The sequence below is a fragment of the Hirundo rustica genome, chromosome 2, assembly GCF_015227805.2.
Source record: "Hirundo rustica isolate bHirRus1 chromosome 2, bHirRus1.pri.v3, whole genome shotgun sequence".
Taxonomy (NCBI): Eukaryota; Metazoa; Chordata; class Aves; order Passeriformes; family Hirundinidae; genus Hirundo; species Hirundo rustica.
The window spans coordinates 28,352,894-28,375,286 of NC_053451.1; the positions used below are offsets into that span (position 1 = coordinate 28,352,894).

The following is a 22,393-nucleotide window of genomic DNA, read 5'->3' on the forward strand; positions in this document are numbered from 1 at the left end:
AAGCCAAGCAGGGTTTTGAGGGGAAGGTACCTGCATCTTTTTCCTGTGCATATCTCATCAAATAAGTGTTCAGAGAGTGGGGTGTGAGGAGAGAGAGGGAAAGGCTAACAGACTAGAGCAATCCTTAGGAAAAAAAGACATCTTTTAAAAGCTAAAAAACCAAAACCAATCCAACACTAAAACTTTAGAAGTAACTTGTAATAATGCTAATTTGATAAATTACTAAGTATACCAATACCCTTGATTGTCTTACTGCTTTCTGGAATGTATTTGCTGCAAATCTAATTATGTTTCAAGTAAAATTGGCAGGTATTTTCTCCTTTCACGAATGCCCCATCAGTTTTCAAGTCAGTCCTGGCACTCCTTAACCTGCCCTGTGAACATGACGTGCCCTAAATTAGATTTTGTGTTAATCATATAAATAACCTTTAACCTTCTGTCTAGAGGAAAGCTGGAATTTGTCCCACAGCTCTTACTACAGAATTATTTCCTCTTACCTTGTCAGCTGCCTAGAAAGCAGACTAGTCACTAGCTGGGCAGGAATGGGAAGGGTGGTCCTCCTCCACTGCTTGCCACAGATCTGCAGTCTCTGTCTCTGAAGCTCTACCGCCTTCCCGCAGTTGTGGTCACCCTGGGTTCACCCAGCAACTAGAGCATGCTGCTCAGTCCCCTTCTGCTCTGGCTGCAGAACTAGCTGCTGTAGGTTATTTTTGATCTTGATTTTAAAAACCCAATCATTAGGAGGTGCGATCTTTGCACTAATCTGAGCATACGGTTTTTCATGCTGATACCTGAATGTATGTAATCAGGTTAAATGCTTCCAGAAACAAGTAGGGGAGGAATACTGGGGTGACAGGTGTATTTATGAACGCCCCACTTGAGTCCCATGACTCAGTGAAAATGCCTGTCCACTTGCCACCAGCCTAATAGCCAAATATCAATATAGATATGCTGCAACTCCGGAGCATGCCAGTAGCCACAGGACAATCACATGAAATACAAAGATCAGAAAGCTACAGCAATATTGTCCCTCTCCCTTCCTTCCTGATAAAATACTCAGTGAAGGCTCCAGGAGGCAAAGGTAGCAGCTACAGCATTGACAGTAAATACAACACAGAGTCATGCACACCCTATGTGATTCCCTCACCACCCACAGGGTATGACACTCACATACGGGAATAAAAAAAGAAAAGGACAGCATATATGGATGTCTGCCCAGCCTCAAGGTTTTACAAGCAGTAAGTCTTGTGTAGATGTGAGATAATATGTTGCCAGTGCTGCGGTAAGGGAGATATGAATAGGTGGATAGAGGAAGTGAGGTGGCCATAAAACTCTTAGGCATTGGCTCACCTCCAGGCCATATTTTTCCACTACAAGTAGTTGAACTTTTTCCTTCAGGAGATCCACACAGTCACCTTTCTGGAAGGAGAGTTTGACAATCAGTGACCGGACTGACACACTGGCTCCACTGCTTTGCAGTCTGCCCTTTGCTCAGTCCCGGACACTGTGCTGCCTGGGGCAAGTGAGAGTGAAAAGTCAGTGAGAGCTCTGATCGGTCTCTCTCTGCAGGTTGTTCAGGTGGAGCATCCTGTGAGAAGACAGATAGAGATAGTGCTAAAGGCAATCTTGCCCCCATACATTGCAGCTGTGTTAATTATCAAAGAGGGGGAACAGCCTTGCCCTCACAGCACAGCTGTGGGTGTGATAAAAGTGAACTCGCTGGTAGAGGAGTCAGGTGGAGTCTGCTGGCAGTGCTGTGAGGAGGAAGGGACAGGAGGTTGTGCAAGGGACAGAAAGGGTTAGGTGGCTGTGCTAGGGGACAGGAAGGAGCAAGCTGGACATGCAGCAGGAAGGCAGAAGGAGGAGAGAAAGAGCCAGAGCTGTGTGGAGCTATTCATGGGACTGCAACATAGAAAAGGTATGAAAGACTTTTAGATAACAAGGTGCTGGTTACTTGGAGCCCCCTGAAGTTTTTAAAGAAGCGCTCTTGAGTGCTGTGGCCATCTCAACGATGACAGCATCCCCCTCTCCTCACTGTCCTCTCCTGATATGGGAAGAATTAGCAGTCCTGTGTCATGGACAAAGGCAGTCCTGAAGAAAGGTGAGGCAAAACCCAAGAGGGGTTTGGGCAGCTACACGCAGTGGCTACAGCCTTAAGTAGATGTTTGCTGCCCTTTTGTTCCTTACAAACATATATTTTGGTGGCTGCCACAATGACCACAAATCACTGCTAAAGGAGTAATCCCACTCCCTTGCTCCTGAGGCAGTGGGATTACTCAGTGCCAAGACCAGTGGTGTTTCCATTCTCTAGGGAATTCTCCTGATCATGGTTGCTCTGAACTACAAATGGTACCAGTGGAATAATGTGAATATTGTACGCTTCTGGAGCCTGCAGCAACCATCATCCCTTTCTATCACCTTGGGCCAAGGGGGGTTCCCTCAGGGTACCTCACTCAGTTCTCAGATCTCTCAGACTCCCATTGCTCTGCTCCTTTCCTATATGAGCAAGTGTTTGTAGAAGGCTGATAGTGATTCAGCAGGAGACCACTTTTCTGGTCTTACAAGCTCTAGAGTCAGTGCCCCAGCATCCAGGGGGGAAGGGTTTTTATAAAGAAAACTTGTTAGCATCAGAGAGGAAAGAAGGACAATAACCTATTTGAGTCTGAGAAAACTGGGGCAATCGAGGACTTGTCTGCCAAAGCCTTTTCACTTCATAGTCATTGCCAGGACATGTTAGAGTAACTATTCAGTTCTACTGCAGTCCCAGCAAGGATCTGGGACGCAGAGCAGCTGCAACATCATGGCACCTGTGTCACTGAGCACCTGCATTTTACCCAGGCTTTGCCGGATTTGCAAGAACTTACAAGAATCTGCAAGAAAACTTGCAAATTTTCTGCAGCCACTGAAGTTTCTTGCTTGATACAGGAGAGTGATGGCTCTTTCCCTCTTGCCAGCCCCAGCTCTTGCTGAACCCAAGGAGGGCACTTGTCATTTGAGTTCTCAGAGCCTGTCCACCCCTGCAGGGCTCAGTCTTTGTGCAAGCGGACTGGAATTTTGGAGCAGTAGCAAACACATTTTTGGCATTCTTCTTGCAGTACGGGGGCCACCCCATTCGAGGGATGCCAGATCAAGCTGCTGCTACGTTTCGTATCAAACCCAAAGTGTTGTTGCTTTTGCACTTACCTTTCACTCGGGCAAAGACTGACCGTGACTCATGTAACCGGGGCGTTCCACCAGAGCTGCTGCTCCTGGCAGCAGGAGTGCTCGAGCACACTGACTCAGCTCTCTCTGGATGGCCACGTGTGACGGGGAAGTTCAGAACAGCATCCTCTGGGACACCTTGCATGCAGCGTGAACATGTGCTTACTTCCTGTCCTTCCTTTCTTCTCCATCCCTCTGAATGTCTCTGTGGGGCCTCGGGAGCCCCTCCATGTGCTGGCCCGGGTGACAGGAATGCCAGACAGGATCACTAGAGCATCATGTTGCTCTGGACACAGCACCAGCTGCGGGCTGCAGCCATCAGCTGGAGCTAACAAAATTGGATGTCCACAGCTGTGCAAAGCACTGCTTCCAGCATCAGCGCTCCAGACTGAAGGCTCGTACTCACTCCTCATGGATGGGGTGCAAAAGGTTCGTAAAACTTTGTGTCCTTGGGCAAAGAAAAGCACTGCATCTGCCAGTGCAAAATGCCTGGAAGGAAGAAAGGGAGGGAAGGAGGGAGAGTGAGACAGAGAAAATACCTGAACTGTGACTTTTGTTATCTCTGAAGAAGACTTTTTTTCTAATGTTCTTCTTTCTTTGAAAAAAGGAAACAAAAGCAGGCAGTAGAACACGTCCTGTCAAATTCTGACCCAACCGTTTTGTGCAACAGTACTGAACAAAGGGAAGTTCGGGGTGTTGTTAAACTCTCCCAGCACACCCACTGCTAACCCCGTACTGGGGTGCAGTCCCCCCATTCCTCTCCCCTGACAAACTTCGCTGATTAGTTTCTGTCATCACACCCGGGCTGACTTCTGCACCCTGATCTCCAAACAGTGACCTCATTGCCTTGTTCAGCTGGTGAGAAACGACAGTAAAATGGAAGAGGTAAACAAAGTGGGGGGAACTAATGGCCAGAAGATTTAGGAGGCAGGAATCTCCTCCTTGCAACCCTGCTCCCATTGTGTGCCTGAGCTTGAGAAAGTGCAAGCTGAGTCTTGACAAGCTCTTTTCTGTGACGGTTCCTCTGGAAACTCAGCCCAGTCCTCCAGATGGTGACTTGGGACAGACAGACCACAAATTATACGTCAAATAGTACTAGACCCACGCTCCTGTCTCTGCAACAAATTCTGCATAGTACTGGAATTCACCACCTTCTGCAGCAGGAGCTCATCATTCCCAGCCCAACTGTCTCACCAAGATATAAATATTAAAAAAACAAAAGCCTGTGTTGTCACGGAGCTGAATTTGTGTCTGCTCTGTGCAGCCAGCAGTGTGCCTACCTCTAACGGAGCTGCGGTTCACGTTCACACTGATTAGAGAAATAGCATTAACAACGCTCTGCCTATGAGGAGTATCTTCATTACTCCTACACAATGCAGCCTTCAATATCTTCCTTTTGGGACGTGTTTCAAAGTGTCACCCTGTCCCTGACCCTGACAGACACCTCCAGGTCCTGGCCAGCAGCAGCTCAACTCCCATTTGTCTTCCCAGACACTCAGTAAACACCTTTGTGTCCTTTTTCTTTAGAGGAAGGGGTCTTGCTGAGCTCACCCTGAAATATATCACCCTGGACAAAAGGGCTGAAAGGTTAAGGAGCTCCAGGGGGTGGTTCAGCAGAGGGCTGGGGCCAGTTGCCTGCCAGAACCAAAGCTATAAAGACAGAGAGGGGCTAGGGACCACATCCAACACGGATGCTGTGAGCCCTGCCCTGCCTCCCACCAGCCCTGGGCTAAGAAGATGCTGGGGCTTCGGTTGTGGCCTTGCTCCTTTTTCCTCTTCTCGGTCCTGCTCTCTGCCAGCGTTCAGACAGTGTCCTTACCAGGACAGAGGCTACAGGTAGGAGGGAGTGGGAGAGAGCTGAGGTTGATTTCAGGAGGGGAGGAGGAGGGGAGGTTGTGTTTGAACCTCGAATGAGAGGTGGTCTCAGATTCCAACTACAAGGAGGTTTCTGTCTGTTCTTGTTGCACTCTCCCCTTCATCAGCCTCAGCTCCAGGGTGACTTTATAACCCAGCCACTAAGGAGCACCAGCATTGCAAGACAGGAAACAGACAAAGGCTTTTTAGAGCTCTGCAAAAGCTTTAAACAGTGAAGAGCCTGGTCCTTTCTAAGCCCACTCTGTGTCAGCAGCCACCAAATATTAGTCGTGTTTATCATCATGTTCAGTGCCTGGTTCTGATGCTTCAGAGGGAAGATGGATCCTGTTAGGCCTGTTTACTCCTAAGCTCAGTACTACCCCCCTTAAAGGGGGCCCTCTTTAAGGCCAAGAGCCCTGTCAGGATGCCAGCTAGGGGCTTCTTTGCTTGAGTAAATCTTTTATTCTCAGCAATTACAGCAATAATATTTTTGGCTTTCAAATGTAGCCAGCTCCCTGTTACCAAACCCTAACCTGAGCCTCAGCACCCTGCCTTTACATCACTCTGGGAAAGGCACAGGGGAATAGTCAGGACATGAACTACAATCACAAGACTGATCCTGCCGTGACTCACCACTTTCATTCCTCGATGAGGATGCCTGTGTCCGCTTCAGTTAACTTGCTACCACAAAGAGCTGCACAAAGGCATCCTCAGCCTTAGCTCAGCATCCATGTGAGAGACAGATGTGGAACGGCTCCTGCTGGCTGCTTCTCTGGGCAGCAATGCCGTGCCTCCACCGCACCCAACACACCCCCCCAACCCTCGTCTCCCAGCAGTGCTGGGGGTTTACAGTTGGCACAGCTAACCGAGAGATTTCCAGCACATGGAGAGACCCCTTTCCTCACACCTGCTCTGCTCCTGCCTCTCTCTCATCTTTAGCAGCAGGTATTTGAAAGAGGACCATCCTTCCCAGCAGCCCTCTGGAAAAAATGAAACGGTACACAGCAGCCTGAGCACACAGAGGTGCTCAGCATCCACAAAAGCAGCAAGGACTGAAGACAGTAACTTTCCAAATCTGGGGCAGGGCAAGATGTGTGTATGGTTTTACAAGAGCAGGGCAATCTGCCCACAGGCAGAGCCCACAGCAGCTGTCTGCCTGCTGTTTTGGATGGCAAAGTCATTTCAGACAGCGGGAGCTGCTGCTGAAGCCCTTCCCTGTGTCTGGATGCAATGCGACAGGCACAGCGCTGTGAGCAGGCATCACTTTCACGTCCTGCCTGAGCCCTCAGGAGGGTATGGGCAGTGGGGTACCAGGGGGTACGAGGCTTATCGCCAGAAGCACAGGCATCACCCCGCTCTCCTCTGTTTATCCCAGATGCTCCTTTCACGATTGCTGCCCCTGGAACCCGAGTCCACGCTGACCGAAGAGGACACGAAGGAGGGGTCCAGCTTTGGTCCTCAGCTGCTCTCCTCCACTCTCCCCTTCCTCCCATCTGGGGCTAGAGCTGCCCGTCCATCCCTCTGGCGCAAGAACCTTGCCAGTCGCAAGTGGGCACTGCCTGGAGATTGGGCCTGGAAGGCTGTGCCCAGGGGTTGCTTCGGGCTGAAACTGGACCGAATCGGGACCTTCAGTGGCTTGGGGTGTTAGCTTTGGAGGGCCCCCGACGTGAGAGTGCCAAGAGAGTGGGTTCCAGCAAGCGGGCAGGGAAGAAGTTCAGGGCAGAGTTGAGAGCACAGCCATGGAGGGGATGGGGCGGTGGGGCAGGCTGTGGGGCCACCACCTGCCAGCCGCCGGGGCAAAGGCTGGGACCGGGGACTCTCCGTGCTGCCGTCGCGGCGCTGGGGCCCGGCGGGGGCGAGAGCGGGCGGACGGGACACCGCCGGGCGGCCCACCGGGCCCGCTGCTCCGCGGCCGGAGGGCACCCATCCTCGGGAACCGGCACGGCTCGGGAACCGGCACGGCGCACCGCTGCGCGAAGCCCTGAAGCTCCCGCCCCGAAGAAGGGAGGCTGCGGCGGCGAGGAAGCGGCGCGGCGGTAGGAGCAGGAGCTGCCCGGCTCCGCCGCTGCCCCCCGCCGCCGCTGAACCCCCGCTCCTCCGGCAGCCCGCTCCCTGCTCCCCGCGCCCGAGGACTCGCTCATTAAACAAGCTGTACTAATCTGCCGCGTCCGCGCTCGGCGGTGGCTGCCCCCGGCCGGGGCCGGGCGGGAGGCGGTGGCAGAGCCCGCCCGGCGCCCCCGGCCCCACGCGCGGGGCCGTGCCGGGCGCTGCCGCCGCCGCCGCCATTCCGCGTGGGGCGTGCGGCACGCGCGGCTGCGGCGCGGTGCGGTGCGGTGCGGCCGGGGGAGGCGGACACGGGTGAGCTATCGACCGGGCGCGGGGCACAAGGGCCGCGCTGGCTCACCCCGGCCGCACTCTGCCCCCGCCTGAGCAAACACTGGGGCCTCCTGTTTGCGCTGAAGCTTCTCCCCCGAGAGCCTCCTTCGGCGGGCTGCGGCTGGGGCACCACCGACCCCGGCACGAGCTCGTAGCCCTGCTGCTGTGCCCCGCGAGCCACCACCATGTCCTGGCCTTTAAGAAAAGGTTGTAACCTCAGCTGGGTCTAAACTTAGCCACCGGCCCCTCAGCAGCACCGGGAATAGCAGTGGTATAAGGAGAGTAGGGTTACGTTTAAGCTGCATGACCCCTCTCTCGTCCCCCACCCCAGTACCTGCGTGGTTCCCCCAGCCTGCCCGCCCCCTCCCTGATCCTCAAAGCCCTGCTCGGCCGAGCAGCCAGGGGGGCGTTCTAGCTCCCACCACCCCCACCCGCTCTGTCAGTCCAGATTTGCATCCCCGCCGTTCCCACATCTTCCTCCGGGATGGGAGATTTGCGATTTGCGCGTGCTCTGGGCGTTGCACCTAAGGGCGGGTTTGTCCCGCCGCACCTGCCCCGCACGGAGCCGGGGGATGGAGGCGGCAGGGCTCGGTGAGGGAGCCCGGCATGGGGGGCGGGGAGCCGGGCAGCGGCCATGCCAGGAGAGCTTCCTCCTCGCAGGCAGCCAGGGAAGGCGGGCCGAGGCGGCAGACGAGCAGGATTTCCGCCGTCACGTCCCGCGGGCAGCGGCAGCAGTGCCGCAGTGCCTCATTAAGATGGTGCTCACGCTGCCGCCCGTGGCCTGCCGGGGCAGCGCCCGGCCAGAGGCCCCGTCCAGAGCACGCCTGGATAAACCCACCCAGAGCGGGGTCCCAGCCTGGAGGAGGGAGAACTTCCAGTCAGTACCTCCCGTGCCAGGGAGAATGGGGGACACCTGCTCCCTCGGGGGTGACCCCAGCATCCCTGCAGCCCCTTTGCCCTTGCAGCCATAGAATCATGGAATGTTAAGGGGTTGGAACGGGCCTTAAAGATTATCCAGTTCCACCCCCGGTGCCACGTGCACGGATACCTCCCACTAGAGCAGGTTCCCCAAGGCCTTATCCAGCTTGGCTTCGAGCACTGCCGTGGTTGGGGCATCCACAGCCTCCCCGGGCAACGTGTTACAGCGGCTCATTACCCTCACACTAAAGAACATCTTCCTAATATCCATCCTAAATTTCCCCCCCCCCTTTCAATTTGTAGCTATTACCCCTTGTCCCACCACTACAGCTCCTGACGAAGAGTCCCTCTCCGGCTTCCCTGTAGGTCCTTTCGGATACTGGATACTACTCCATCCAAGGGGGTACAGGCTGCAGCCGGGGCGGGTGGCCATCTGCCCTTTGTTACCAGGTGAAATCAGCGCACACCATCCTCCGGAGAGGCAGCGAGCCCGGCGGGAGCAGCCCCTGGCCGGCAATCACCTGGGGGTCCCTCCCCGCCTCCTCGGGCAGGGGCGCAGCCGCCCATCCCCGCCCTGGGGACAACTCCCCGCAAGGACCGGCGCATCTTTCACCACCGCCACCGGCACCACCAACCCCCTCGCGGTGGCTCGGCGGGAGGGTAATCGCTACGGACCCTCCGTTCCCGGCGCGGGGCCTTTGTTAACGGGGGCCGGCGGGGCGGGGGAAGCAGGGGGGGTCTTCGGCATCCGCACCCGCAGCACGGGCGCACGTAGCCCGGTCCGGCCCCCGCGATGCCATTCGACAGCGTCGCGGCGGGGCGGGCCCGCGCCCTACCCTCACGCGGCTATAAAGGGCGGCGGAGAGGCGCTGCGCCACCTCCTCACTGTGCGCCGGGCGGTTCGGAGGCAGCAGGTAACGGCGGGGCGGGGGAGATGCGCGGGGGGAGAGCGAGGCGGCGGGGGGTGGGCGTGTGGGAGCCCTCTCCCCACACACGCACACCGCCCGCCGGCAGGGGGTGCGGCAGCCCCCGGGCCCAGCGGGGCCGCGTGGCGGCGGGGCCCGCGGGCACAAAGGCGGCGCGGCGCAAAATGGCGGGGGCGGCGTGAGGGGGGCGGCGAGGCGAGGAGGGATAGGGGCGTGAGGGGGGGGATGGTCGGCGGAGGAGGCGGAGGGGGCGGATAGTTGTCGGGGCGGGGGGGGGGGGATAGGCGGGTTAATCGCCCGGGGCGGGGGAGTGATCGCCCGGGGGTGGGGCGAGCTTCGAGCCCGGGTCCCCCCCTCGCCCGCTCTCCGGGCACCCCCCCCCCCCCCCATGCCCGCCCCCCGCTCGCCCCTCGGCGAGGGCGAGACGTTAACGGCGCCGGGTGCGGGCGCGGCTGCCCGGGGCGGTTGTTGCCGGTTCCCCTCATGCCCCTACTGGTGGTTTCTGCCCGCAGGAACATCCCGAAGCGGCAAAGATGGTGAAAGTTGGAGTCAATGGGTGAGTGCCGGGGCCGGCGGGGCCAGCAGGGATTTGGGGGTGGGGGGGACGCAAGGACGCCTCAAGGGCGCGGGGGAAGATTTGGGGGGAGGGAGAGGTTGAATCCCGCGGGTCCCGCTCCGCCGGCGCCCCCCGGGGCAGAACGGTGCTGCTGACTCATTTCTCTTCAGATTCGGGGTGACTCACTCCGGAAGGGGTTGCCTTTGCCTGGCTGCCCCAGTTTCCCTCCCCATTCCCGGGGATTCCTGCAGCCCCCCGCCAAAAGGTCTCCCGGTGGATCGTGTGTCGATGGCGGCCCTGGGGATGTGACCTTCTCCTGCTGGGCCGAGGAGTAACCGGATCCCCGGGGCTCTCAGTAAATTTAGCGATTGACCTTTCCGGGGCGGGGGTCGCTCTTAATCTTTAAGTGGGGTGCCTTGGCCTTTGGACAAGCTGTAGGGCTCCCTCCCGCCCTACCGGGCAGGGAGCAGCGGATGATCCCGAGGGAAGGCTGCCAAGGACTGCCTCCCATGCCCAGCTGGGCTGGTTCCCTGTTGCGCCTCCTCACGCATGTCTTTCTCTCTCCAGATTTGGCCGCATCGGCCGCCTGGTCACCCGGGCTGCCGTCCTCTCTGGCAAAGTCCAAGTGGTGGCCATCAACGATCCCTTCATTGATCTGAACTACATGGTGAGTTGCTTTGCAGTGCCCCCTCTGGCCCTTTCTGAGTAGGGCTTCTCTGGATCTGTTCTAGTAACTTCCCAGGGTGTTAGAGGATGAGCCTGAGGCCACCTACTCCTTTCTTGATTAGGTTTACATGTTCAAATATGACTCTACTCATGGCCACTTCCGGGGCACTGTCAAGGCTGAGAATGGGAAACTTGTGATCAATGGAAATGCTATCACCATCTTCCAGGAGTAAGTATCTTTCTCCCCGTTGCCCCTCTGGAGATTGAAAGCAGGTGTCTCATGGAGCAGCTCTTAAAAATTTGTCCCTCCTTAGGCGTGACCCCAGCAACATCAAATGGGCAGATGCTGGTGCTGAGTATGTTGTGGAGTCCACTGGTGTCTTCACCACCATGGAGAAGGCTGGGGTGAGTATGCTATAGAGGCAAAGGAGAGAAGTGATAGTGCTGCTTTTGCCTATGGGGAACTTAACCTTGCACAGAGATGCTCAGGATGGGGCGGTGAAGGAGAAGAGAGCTGAAGAAGCAAGCTTGGAAGGATCCTGAGTTATGTAATCTCTTATCTCTATCTCTCTCTCTCCAGGCTCACCTGAAGGGTGGTGCCAAGCGTGTGATCATCTCTGCTCCCTCTGCTGATGCTCCCATGTTCGTGATGGGCGTCAACCATGAGAAGTATGACAAGTCTCTGAAAATTGTCAGGTAAGGAGAGAGGAACGTGCCTTGTGGCCTGGAGCTCCCACCAGTTGCCAGGGGTCTCACTTCCCCTCAGTGGAAGTGTTGCCTCTGGCTGATGTGCCTTTATCTCTCCACCCCAGCAATGCTTCCTGCACTACTAACTGCTTGGCGCCCTTGGCCAAGGTCATCCATGACAACTTCGGCATCGTGGAGGGTCTCATGGTAGGTGTGCAGCTTCGTGCTGAGGAGGATGACCTACCACAAATCCCCTGGTGTGAGAGGGAAAGCACGTGTACTCCCCGTGTCACCTGGGATGCTCTTTCTGGAGAGTATTGGCTGTGTTCTTATTCCTGTGCTCTTTCTTCAGACCACTGTCCACGCCATCACAGCCACACAGAAGACAGTGGATGGGCCCTCTGGGAAGCTCTGGAGGGATGGCAGAGGTGCTGCTCAGAACATTATCCCAGCGTCTACTGGAGCTGCTAAGGCTGTGGGAAAAGTCATTCCTGAGCTCAATGGGTGAGTGTTATTCCCTTCTCAGAGGTGTCAGGAGGAGGCAGAATATTCCTAGGGTGGCAGAGTAGCGCCAGATGCTGCTCCTTGCTGACTCATGTCTCTCACAGGAAACTTACTGGAATGGCTTTCCGTGTGCCAACCCCTAATGTCTCCGTTGTGGACCTGACCTGCCGTCTGGAAAAACCAGTAAGTGTTACAGATGAGGTCCTAGAACTTCCGGACGTGCCCTTGCTTCCTCTAAGCTCTGTATTGCACCTAGAATTGTCCCCTCTGCATCCATCTTGTTCTGAAGATGTGATCTTTGTGCAAAGAGCACCTGCTGGGGTGTTCCCCATGTGTGTCTCCTCCCTCCCCTGTCCCCGGTGGCCATTTTGTGTGAGTTGGGATCTGAACATCTTGGATGTGTCTCTCCTCAGGCCAAGTATGATGACATCAAGAGGGTAGTGAAGGCTGCTGCTGATGGGCCCCTGAAGGGCATCCTGGCATACACAGAGGACCAGGTATGGAATGCCTCATTTTCCTAAAAGACTGTTGGCAGCAGCTTTGCCGCGATCCCGGTTTGTGCGCTTGGAGTACGGACCGTGGGCAGTCGTATGCATTACAATTTCTTGTGTTTCAGGTTGTCTCCTGTGACTTCAATGGTGACAGCCATTCCTCCACCTTTGATGCGGGTGCTGGCATTGCACTGAACGACCATTTTGTCAAGCTGGTTTCCTGGTAGGTGCAGCTCTGCGGGATGTGGGCGTTGGCACAGATGGGTTACAGACTTGGGTTACTGCTGGTGATCCAGGTGGATGCACAGACCTCCGGCCTCACTGTGGAGTGAGATTGCTCTGTACTGAAATTACCGTAGCTGCTTCCTTCCCCATGGAGGGTAGATGGGAGTTCAGTTGTGTGGGATGGGGCAGAGGAGCAGGAAGAATGGAGGAAGGCGTGCAGGAAATGGGTCAGCCCTGACAGCGCTTGTTTTCTGTCCCCAGGTATGATAATGAATATGGATACAGCAACCGTGTTGTGGACTTGATGGTCCACATGGCATCCAAGGAGTAAGCTGAGCACACAGCCCCCCCTGCTGCCTAGGGAAGCAGGACTCTCCTTTGTTGGAGCCCCTGCCCTTGTTCACCACCGCTTAGCTCTGCATCCTGCAGTGAGAGGCCAGTTCTGTTCCCTTGTCTCCCCCACTCCTCCAACTTCTCCCCGAGCCTGGGGGAGGTGGAGAGGCTGATAGAAACTGATCTGTTTGTGTACCACCTTACATCAATAAAAGTGATCACCATCTGAAAAGCCTTGTCTGTCTGTCTGTCAGGGGGAGATGGGAGGAGGGGGGCAGGTATGTAATGACAGCTGCAGGTGCCTGCACGCCGCATTGAGGAGTCGGGGAGTGCAGCCTGCTGAGCTGCTTGTTCCTCATGGGAGAGCCCAGACTCTCCAGCCCGTGAGCCAGGACAAGGTGTGGTGCAGGGCTGTGCTCCACAGCAGGACTCCCCTGCATTGGCAGAATGGAAAGCAGCTCTGGGAATCCATCCATCTAGCTCTGGATTTGCTTGCCTGATGGGCATATTGCAGAATAAAAATGCTCAAGAGATGACTCCTGCATTTGGTTTGGTAAAGGGGGGCACAAGAAACTAATTAATTCTCCTTCCCCTGCCCCAACACGATACTTCCTGGTGTTGCAGGGAGGGTATTTCACTTGCTTCTACCTTTTAAAATGAATTGGCTTTGCCCCAGAGGAAATGGCTGCCTAGGGACGTGTCAGAGGCCATCGTCGGCATGGTGGTGGCCAGTCTTAATTCTGGCTTAATTCTGTGCGTAAGGAGGGGCAGTTGCAGTTAAGCTGCTGAGCAGCAAATCTCTGCAAGGTGAGTGTCAGCCCTCTGCCTCCCTGCATTAGATCTGGAAGCGTGAATGCTGCTGGGCAGGGATGGAGCCTTCCATGACCTGTGAGCACTAGGACAGATAAGCAATGCACTGCACAAAATCACGTGGCCCTCCATTTTTAGCAGCTTAATTTAGCATCTCAGGGCTGATGTGTTCTCTCCCCGGCAGGCGCGGTTGGAGCTGTTGTCCGGACCCCAACTGCTTTACACCCTGATCTGGATGCTGCAAGGACGTAAGCTGGAGGACTTAAACTCTCCGGATCAAGGTATGCTGGACGTGGTTTCCCAGAGCTGCTTATCTCCAGCAGTCGGGCTGCGTAAGAATTAAATGTTTGCTGGACTAGAGGGCGATGACTCAAAGTTGTATTGCAAGGAGAAGAAGGTTGAATAACCTGCCTCTGGATAGGAACTGGGATTCTGAGCAGCTTGTTAGCCCTAGGACAGCAGAAATACTTGGGTTACACCACAAATGGCCTCCCTGTCATTGGAGCTTTAGGTAACTCTGGCATTAAATGGGAGCTGCCTGGTGCTGGAGCTCACTGGAGGCAGCCCTCCCGTGGAGGTTTCTGCTGGGGGGGGGCTGTGTAGCCTGGAGACCTGTCAAGATTACAAATGAGTCTTGGGTTGGTCCCATCCTGTCCTTGATTGCTGTGCCTGGGTGCTTTGAATGGCTGTGCTGTGTGCTGCTGCCTGCATATTTGTCTGCGTGCCAGTCAGTGCCTCACTTGATAATCTGGAAGTGCAGAGAGGCTACTGAAACACCTCAAGGGGCGGGGGAGGGATGCATGCCCTGTTTTCCCACATAAAACGTATTTTGAACTGGGTTAAAAGCTGGAACATCTCTACAAGTCAGCTTTTTCTCCTAAAAAGCTTTATTTTTCCTAAGCGAGATAAGGCTACCTGAAAACCGGTAGAGCCAAAGAATTCTTGTTATTTAACAAGCGAGAGCCCTATCCCAGCCTGCCATCAAATTGCTCTGAGAATGAGCAAAGTCATACAGCCTCAGGGTGGAGGAAGAGTATTTGCTCCCAGACCAGCAGCTACTGGGAGTATTTTGAACAAAGGTTCACCTTGTTTTAAAATACAATTTCAGCTGGTTAACAATATCATCTCTCCTAGAAAACTTATATGCTATTGAGGTAAGGAAAGCCAGGAACACAGCCTTTAAAACATAGTTGGTCCTGTATGGAAACAGGGAGAGTGAGTGTGGCAAACTAGTCATGCAGCTTTTGGACTGCCTGGAGGGCTTGGTTTCCTCTCTAATATAACCTCCCTAAAATGCACAGCTCTTCCAAATCCTTGTTTTGCATCCAGACACCGTGCCTGCAGATGGCACCACAGCAAGGCCCCTCTGGACAGATGGAAAAACTAGCTCAGTGGCCAGCCTGTCTGAAAACTGCAACCCTGATCTAAAAAAACCCATGTAATTTATTTATTTTTTTTATCAGTTTGCAAAATTGGCATAAAAATGACTTTAGATGGTATTGAGATAGAGATGGGAGATCTGCTGTGGCAGCTGCTTCTCTTAGGGGAGAGATTTCCCCTGGGTAGGGGAGCTCTAGGTTTGTTCTGACAGAGTTTCTAAGGAAAGCAGATAGAAATGTTTGGTCAGGCAAGGCAGGTGCTCAGGCAGACAGAGAGGCTCTCATTCAGCAAGGGAGTGAAAAGTGATTGTGCCGCTTTGCTGGGACAAACCAACTCCAAGACCACCTGCCACAAGCCAGAATCCATCCTGGTTTGTGAGCACCTTGCAAGGGGAAGGTACAGAAAGACACTGATCCTGGCTAAAGGGTTGACTCTGCCTTCCTTGGCTGGCCAGGCACTAGGGCTCGCTGCACAGATCCATGGTAGGAGAGGGATGCACCTGGGAAAGCTCTCTGGCTGACCCAAGAGACAGCTTCTCTGATGGGCAGCCAACCATTTTTAGGGGTGGTAAGCTCTATGTTTTATTCTCATTTTTTTTAAGCTAAGGGTAATTATCAGTGGAGTTACAGAAAAATTTCATTTTATGGTAACTTTGAACATTCAGAGAAATTATTTTATACTTCCTTGGCATTTGCACTGACTACTACACGTGCATTGCTTCCCCAAGAAAGGTCCTCAGACCACCTTCATGTTGAGATGTCAGCGTGAAAGTTCAGCATTAATGATGATGCCGTGTAGTGAAAAACAGCTTGAGTAGAAGTGGAAAATAATTAAGTTCACTTGAAAAATCACTCCAAAACATAGCAAAATGGTGACTGTGTAAGCACAGTGAAAAAAGGTCTTGGACATTTAAAACATCCTGTATCCACTTCAGGAGTAAATCAGTGTTTGAGCAAAGCAATTGACAAGACAAGGGCAAGGAGGAGATACAGATCTCTGAAAGACTTAGGACACAGTTCCAAAAGACAAACATCTTAAAGGATAATGTTTCAACCTCCTTCATAACTGATGCCATTCACAAAAAATGCAGGTTCATGACTTAGGGTGTGCAAATACCCCTGGAGGCTCCAGCAATACTCACATTTCATCAAAAGCAAGCTGCCTACCTTTGGGCAATCACAATGTGCACATGCTGCAAAAACAAGTAATTTGTTACTTACTCTTCTGAGCTGAATGTAATCTCTTACTCTAGGACAGCTGACTTACCTCCATATGTTACCTTACTACAGAAGTATCATCTTCTTGAGGGAGTTAATTAAGTGTTCCCTAGAAGGAACAGTAGTGCTGGGTTATACTTCACAGCCCAAGATTTGAAAAGGCAGCTGTCAAAAAGTAGAAGCTGTAGTCAAATGAAAATAAAAGAAAAACTCATAAATACCAGTGAATGAAACTTAGTAACCTAAAGACAGGGAAAAAAATAAAAAAGGAGATTATGTGATAAATAGAAAAGGAAGGCTGAAAACCTCTTTCAAATGCATCTTGGAGATAAGAAAGCTGCCAAAGAGCCGTAAGATGGTGTGGGAGTGATTAGGGAAGCTTAAGTCCATGAATGAAAAGTAAAGTTGCTGTTTTGCTGTCAGAGGAGCTTTGGGGTGCTGCCAGACAGGAGATTTTCCTCGGCAGCAATGAGATGAAGCCAGCACCGAAAACTGGAGCATCAGGACTTGAGAACATGTCTGTGCCATGAAGGGCAGCAAACCACATGCAAGACTCAGGTGGTCTCCAACAGGTAACTGTGCTGCAAGTAATTCACCACTCACCTCAAAGCCTGCCCCCTGTGATGAAAAGCAATGGAATTTAGGAAAAAACAGGCTGGCAAAACCTTTCAAAGAACTGCCTGAAGACAGGGAAGACCACCCTCTCCAAGCCGAGAACTTGTGGCAAGGCTGGTGGCAACTGAGAGATGACTGAGGCCATCTGCCCCACCAATCAACACCTTCAGAACAATTTGGAGCACGAGATTCCAAGGTGTGTTGATTATGCAAAATGACCCAAAACATTCAGCCCTCAATGAGCCTGTGGAAAGGTGCAGAAGGATCTTGTGACCGAGTGACTGGGTTATTAAAATGCTGGATGAAATTCAAGGTTGCTGAGTGAGAAATGCTACATGTAGTGGGGGATACAGCTCTGACATTGCAGGCCTCAAAGCCCTCTTTTGACATTGCCCAAACCTCCAACAAACAAGTGAGCAACTTTTGTTGACCTTGGTCTGAGTCCTGTGACAGAAGGGAAAAACAAAAACAAAAACATGGCTTGTAATCTCTGCAATCTCCAGTTTTTTAGTTGCCAAGTTGGATACTGGTTTAAGTGCTGGACACCAAGTACCAATCTCACTTGGCCTTCAGCTTCCCCATCTCCTCAGAATCCTCGTATGCCTGACTAAACTGCCATCTAGAACAACATCTTGAAGTGACTTTAGGCACTGTGCAAAAATGCTCACTTGTCTTTCTTTTTAGGAGCAAACTAAACTTTTCACTTTCATAACATTTTTTTCCAGCCTGGAATCATGGTTAGAAGTCTTTGGTCCACCTATTCCAATCTCTGATGCAAAGCAGGACAAAGGGCACCAATGTCACATGTGGATAAAAGATGTTTAAAGACATCTTCTGTGTCTGGCTGAGAACCTGCACATGATTGCAAGCCCCCTAGGTTTTTCCAACCCTTCTGTTCTCCCAGGCAAGGTTGGTCACTGTTTCTTGCTCTTGGATGTATCTATGCATGACTCTAAATGTATGGCAACAGAACCTCTCTTTCGACCCTATCCAGAAATACTCTGTAATGCCTCTTGGCACTTTTGACGGAAATATTTAGCCCTTTTGAGAGTCTGTATCATTCTGAGGTATCAAAAATGGTATCAGTTTTGTCTGTCAATTCTGTGTCCTTCTATAAATATTACTTAAACTGCAGATTTTTTTCCATTCCTTCACGATTTCTCTCCTCCCTCCCTCCACTGGTTTCTCATTGGCTTTTGGTCCATGCCCTGTCAGACTAAGCACTGACGTCATTTGCTTGCCCATCCACCCAGGCTTTTCTTTAAATGTCTTCCCTGATGCTTTTAGAAACTGACCTCAGCAAACCATGGATTTCAGCAGCCTTTCAGCGTTTTTTTTTCTCAGCGTGGAGGTTACTGTGCTTTGCAAAACACCGTTTGCAGGAACGCAGCCACCGCGCTGTGCTTTGCTTCCAGCATTGCTCACTCCAGCTCCCCAGGAAGCCTCGGGCTTTGTGTGAGGGCGTGTTCATCCCTACAGCACCCCATGCACCCCACACATGAGTGTGCTCCAGGTCATCTGTGCCTGGAACTGCAGCAGTGCTCAGCTGGAGATCCTGTCAAGGATCCTCCTTATTGCTAAATGCCTGGAAAGTGCTTCATCATTCCCCTCTGACCATATTCTACATTTTCCATATACAGAACAGACTTGTCTGGTGAGTACTTTTTTTTTTTCCGTTGTTTTGATTATTTTCCCAATTTCAGCTAATCAAAAGAAAATATTACTGTTAGGATTGATTTTTCTTTAAATATAACTAGAACAGCATGTTAGTTCCTCAGACATTCAAGTATTGTTTCCTCTGAGGTGATACGAGCAGCTGAAGACCTTTTTTCATACAGCTGAATTATTCTGTTGTCCCTCTATTCCTTTTCTCCTAACCAAAGTTACAAGGATTATTTTTGTTATTGTAGGTCAAGCTTTATTATTATTTCTATTAGGTATTTTTATTTCTAAGTACTTTTGTCACATGGCCACTTACTCAAGGAATTTCACTCACTGAAAGTTATCTTATGTTACAAAATCACAGCTTTTTGAAAAACTGGAGAAACACTGCACTTTCCATGATCTGCGAGTTCACTTATTTCACTGTAAGGAAAAGCTACTGAACACCACACAGCTCTCAGCTGCGACATTTTGTGCTGGCTGATGTCTCAATTTGTTTCTCGGTTGATCCCTTGTCCTTAGGCAACCATCAATCTTAACCCAATCTTCATCTGTCTTAAGGACATCCAAAATCATTGCCTTACTTGGGCATGCCATCACTTGTAAATTGATGAGAAATTCCCCCTGGGCACAGCATATCCTTTGGCATCCCAAGCCAAAGTCTCCCATTGACAACACAATTTTCCTTGTGAAGCAAATCAGGGAGGTACTTACAGAATAAATCAGTGTGTTGTGGGGGGAGCGGTTCAGGAGTATATAAAAACCTTTTGATGCCTTGATGAAACTGTGTGTCAGAGCATGTTTGGCTATCAGCTCTAGAGTGAATATGACTTTTAACATAGCTTGTAAACCAAATTCACAATGGCTCTTGCCTATTTGTCTATCCAACAGGTTAGACCGATCTAGCAATTCTACCATATGGCTGTGACCTTTAAAAATATCAGGTAACTGAATTTCTTCCTACCCTGATGATTTACATTTCCTCATGCACTTCGCCCAGATGCAGTCTGCTCTCAAAGCTGAAAATGCTGCCTCTTCCCATCTGTTGTGACATTTGTCCAGCTTGATCACGATGGCTTTACCATCACTCCTAGCATTAATCACCACGTGAGGCAGCTTGTCAGATGTTTTCAGGAGCCTGTCCATGCATCATCCAGGTGCATCTCCAATCAGACAGCACTCCACTGTGTTCTGCATTAATTCTGACCTCTCCTCTTGAAAGGAGGTTTCCTCCCTGTAGCCAGATACTTGACCTACTTGATCATCACGTGGGAGTTCTGGGACATCCTTGTCACAGGTACCTGAGACACAACAACTGTAAATGTACAAAGAGTGTGGCCAAAGGTAAAAGGCTTGACTTTTCTAAGCTCCCAGCTCAAACCGAGAAACAACTTTCTGTGCAGCTTTGTCATCTCCTAACTCTTGTCTTAGAAATATGATTAAAAAAATATAATAAAACAGGCTAGCAGGAATCCAAAGGTGTTCTAATGAAGGCTGTCAGCATGGCATTTAGGTCCATCCAGGGAATCCTGACACGGGGAAAGCTGATTCACACCATCACAAGTCACATGGGACGAGTGACAAAGCGCCTCCAGCAGAAGGGTGCTGGGTGGAAAACACAGGACCTTGGCTGACTCGACAGACAAGTCAGACTCTTTCAGTGATATGATCTAGGAGAGATGGGATCCAGGAACGAGTGAAGGGAAGGTGCAGGTTCACTTAACACAAGGAAGATGTGGGCTACTTGGTGGTTAGGTATTCTGAACCCTCCGAAGCAAGTAAGCACCATCCCACACTCATGTGGTCAGCTGCAAGGAAAGTGATCATCCCCACCCTCCTCTCTGTGGGAATATCTGCTAGTATTCATCAAGAAACTCAGTGGGCCTGGTCAGAATCCCAGAATGGGTAAGGTTGGAAGGGAGTACCAGTGGAGTAATCTGGTCTCAACCCCTCTCCTCAAGCAGGGTCATCCCAGGGCACATGGCACAGAATTGCCTCCAGACGGTTCTGGAATATCTGCAGTGAGGGAGATATTTACAACTTCTCTGGGCAATCGGTTCCAGTGCTCAGACACCTGCACAGTACCTAAGCCCTTCCTTTGTTCAGGTGGAACTTCCTGTGTTCCAGTTTCTGCCCCTTGTCTCACATCTTCTTGGCACCACCAAGAGCAGCCTTCCTCTGACACCCAGCCTGCAGATACTTATAGACATTGATGAGGTGCCCTCTCACACATTTCGTCTCAAGGCTGCACAGGCCCAGATCCCTCAGCCTTTACTCTTTAGATGCCTTGTGATCTTCATTCCCCTTTGCTAGACCTGCTCCAGGAGCTCCATGTCTCTCTTGTACTGAAGAGCCCAGAACAGGACACCGCACTCGGGATTCGCCTCATCAGGGCTGACTGGAGCGGCAGGATCACCTCCCTCACCCTGCTGGCAGCGCTCTTCCTGAGGCACCCCAGGACGCACTGGTGGTCCATGGGGAGCTTGTTGTCCATGGGGACCCCCAGGTCCTTCTCTGCAGAGCTGCTTCCCAGCAGGTCAGCCTGTGCTGGCGCATGGGGTTATTCCGCCCCAGGTGCATTTGCCTTTGCTGCATTTCAGAAGGTTCCTCTCTGCCCATCTCTCCAACCTGTCCCTCTGAAGGGCTGCACAGCCCTCTGGGGTATTGGCCACTCATCCCAGCTTGGTGTCATCAATGAACTTGATGAGGGAGCACCTAGCCTTCATCCAAGTCATTGATGACTAAGTTAAACAAGGATGGGCCTGGTACTGAAGCTTGAGGGACACCACTGGTGACAGGCCTTCAGCTAGACCCTGTGCCACTATGACCCTCTGGGATCTGCTGTTCAGCCCGTTCCCAATCCACCTCACTGTCCACTCATCCAGTCCCCACTTCCTAAGCCTGTCTATGAGGATCTTGTGAGAGACAGTAGTGAAAGCCTTGCTGAAGTAGAGGTAGACAAAATGCACTGCTCTGCCCTCATCCATCCAGGCAGTTGTCTTGTGGTAGAAGGCAATCAAGATGGTCAAGCACAATTTGCCTTTAAGTGAATTCAGACTGATTCTCCTGCTCACCTTCTTGTATACCACATGCTTAGAGATAACCTCCAGAATGAGGTGCTCCATCACCTTGTTGGGATTGAGGTGAGGCTGACTGGTTTCCTGGGTCCTCCTTCTTGCCCTCTTTGAAGAGTGGGGTGACATTTGCTTTCTTCCAGGCCTCAGGCACCTCTCCTGATTGCCAGACCTTTCAAAGATGACCACTATGGTGTTCACCAGCTCCTCAGCAATTGCGGATGCATCCTGACAGGGACCACGGATCTGTGGATACCCCCTTTCCCTAGGTGATCTCTAACCCAATTCTCCCTGCCCAAGGGAGAATCTTCCTTCCAACATTCCTTTTCCCCCATCTCTTGGCTTAGAGATTCTTGAGGGCTGGTCTTGTCAGTGAGGACCAACACAAAGGAGGCCTTCAGTATGTCTGCCTTTTTTGTGTCCTGTCACCAGAGTCCCAGCTCTATTAAGAAGCAGGCCCACATTTACCTTAGTTTTCCTTTTGTTTTTGTACATTTGAAAAAGCCCTTCTAGCTGTCCTTGACATCTTCTTGGCCAGATTGAATTCCAGACAGGCCTTACTCTGACAAAATCCCTGTATTTTTTCCAAGTAGCCTGGATTCTACTCCTGTGTATCTCCTGCTTGCGCCTGACAGTTCCTTGCTGATCCAGTTTTCCTTGATCCACAGAGCTCTCCTGCCCCCTTTGCTCGATTTCTTGCACATAGGTATGCACCATTCTTGAGCCTGGAGGAAGTGGCGCTTGAATACTGACCAGCCCTCTTGGAATCCTCTTGCCTGCAGGTCCTGTTCCCACGGGATTCTTCCAAGGAAGTCCCTGAAGAGGCTACAGTTAGCTCAAAGCCATGTTGAAGACAGGGTCTCCAAGGATGAGAGCTCACCTTTCAGTTGAATCCTAG

The 22,393-nt window shown here is 52.1% G+C and overlaps 2 protein-coding genes across 5 annotated transcripts; both read left to right on the top strand.

Annotated features, from left to right (window-relative positions):
- Nucleotides 1-1,740: 1,740 nt before the first annotated feature.
- Nucleotides 1,741-6,794, top strand: LOC120748936 (C-type natriuretic peptide 1-like). Of its 4 annotated transcripts, XM_040055928.2 has the most exons (3): nucleotides 1,784-1,918; nucleotides 2,839-5,037; nucleotides 6,431-6,794. In XM_040055928.2, exons 2-3 carry the CDS (start codon nucleotides 4,939-4,941, stop codon nucleotides 6,701-6,703), a joined length of 372 nt encoding a protein of 123 aa, XP_039911862.1. In that variant the 5' UTR covers nucleotides 1,784-1,918; nucleotides 2,839-4,938; the 3' UTR covers nucleotides 6,704-6,794. The 4 variants fall into 4 exon arrangements, 3 of the variants coding, with proteins under 3 accessions (XP_058275364.1, XP_039911862.1, XP_058275365.1); XM_058419381.1 differs by lacking the exon at nucleotides 2,839-5,037 and having other exon boundaries at nucleotides 1,741-1,918; XR_005699462.2 differs by lacking the exon at nucleotides 6,431-6,794 and having other exon boundaries at nucleotides 1,788-1,918; nucleotides 3,096-6,002.
- Nucleotides 6,795-9,161: 2,367 nt separating this feature from the next.
- GAPDH (glyceraldehyde-3-phosphate dehydrogenase) lies at nucleotides 9,162-12,969 on the top strand. Its single transcript, XM_040054905.2, has 12 exons — nucleotides 9,162-9,263; nucleotides 9,788-9,831; nucleotides 10,399-10,498; nucleotides 10,620-10,726; nucleotides 10,812-10,902; nucleotides 11,078-11,193; nucleotides 11,310-11,391; nucleotides 11,537-11,688; nucleotides 11,793-11,871; nucleotides 12,102-12,185; nucleotides 12,305-12,402; nucleotides 12,666-12,969. The coding sequence occupies exons 2-12, from the start codon at nucleotides 9,809-9,811 to the stop codon at nucleotides 12,733-12,735; spliced, it is 1,002 nt and encodes a 333-aa protein (XP_039910839.1). The 5' UTR covers nucleotides 9,162-9,263; nucleotides 9,788-9,808; the 3' UTR covers nucleotides 12,736-12,969.
- The last annotated feature ends 9,424 nt before the right edge of the window (nucleotides 12,970-22,393 follow it).

What these genes read in the sequence shown, in the direction of transcription:
- LOC120748936 (XM_040055928.2), top strand. Translation starts at nt 4,939, where the DNA reads ATGCTGGGGCTTCGGTTGTGGCCTTGCTCCTTTTTCCTCTTCTCGGTC. An exon ending in TACCAGGACAGAGGCTACAG is followed by an intron (nt 5,038 to 6,430) that starts GTAGGAGGGAGT and finishes TGTTTATCCCAG; the next exon opens with ATGCTCCTTTCACGATTGCT.
- GAPDH (XM_040054905.2), top strand. Translation starts at nt 9,809, where the DNA reads ATGGTGAAAGTTGGAGTCAATGG. An exon ending in TCATTGATCTGAACTACATG is followed by an intron (nt 10,499 to 10,619) that starts GTGAGTTGCTTT and finishes TTTCTTGATTAG; the next exon opens with GTTTACATGTTCAAATATGA. An exon ending in TTTGTCAAGCTGGTTTCCTG is followed by an intron (nt 12,403 to 12,665) that starts GTAGGTGCAGCT and finishes TTCTGTCCCCAG; the next exon opens with GTATGATAATGAATATGGAT.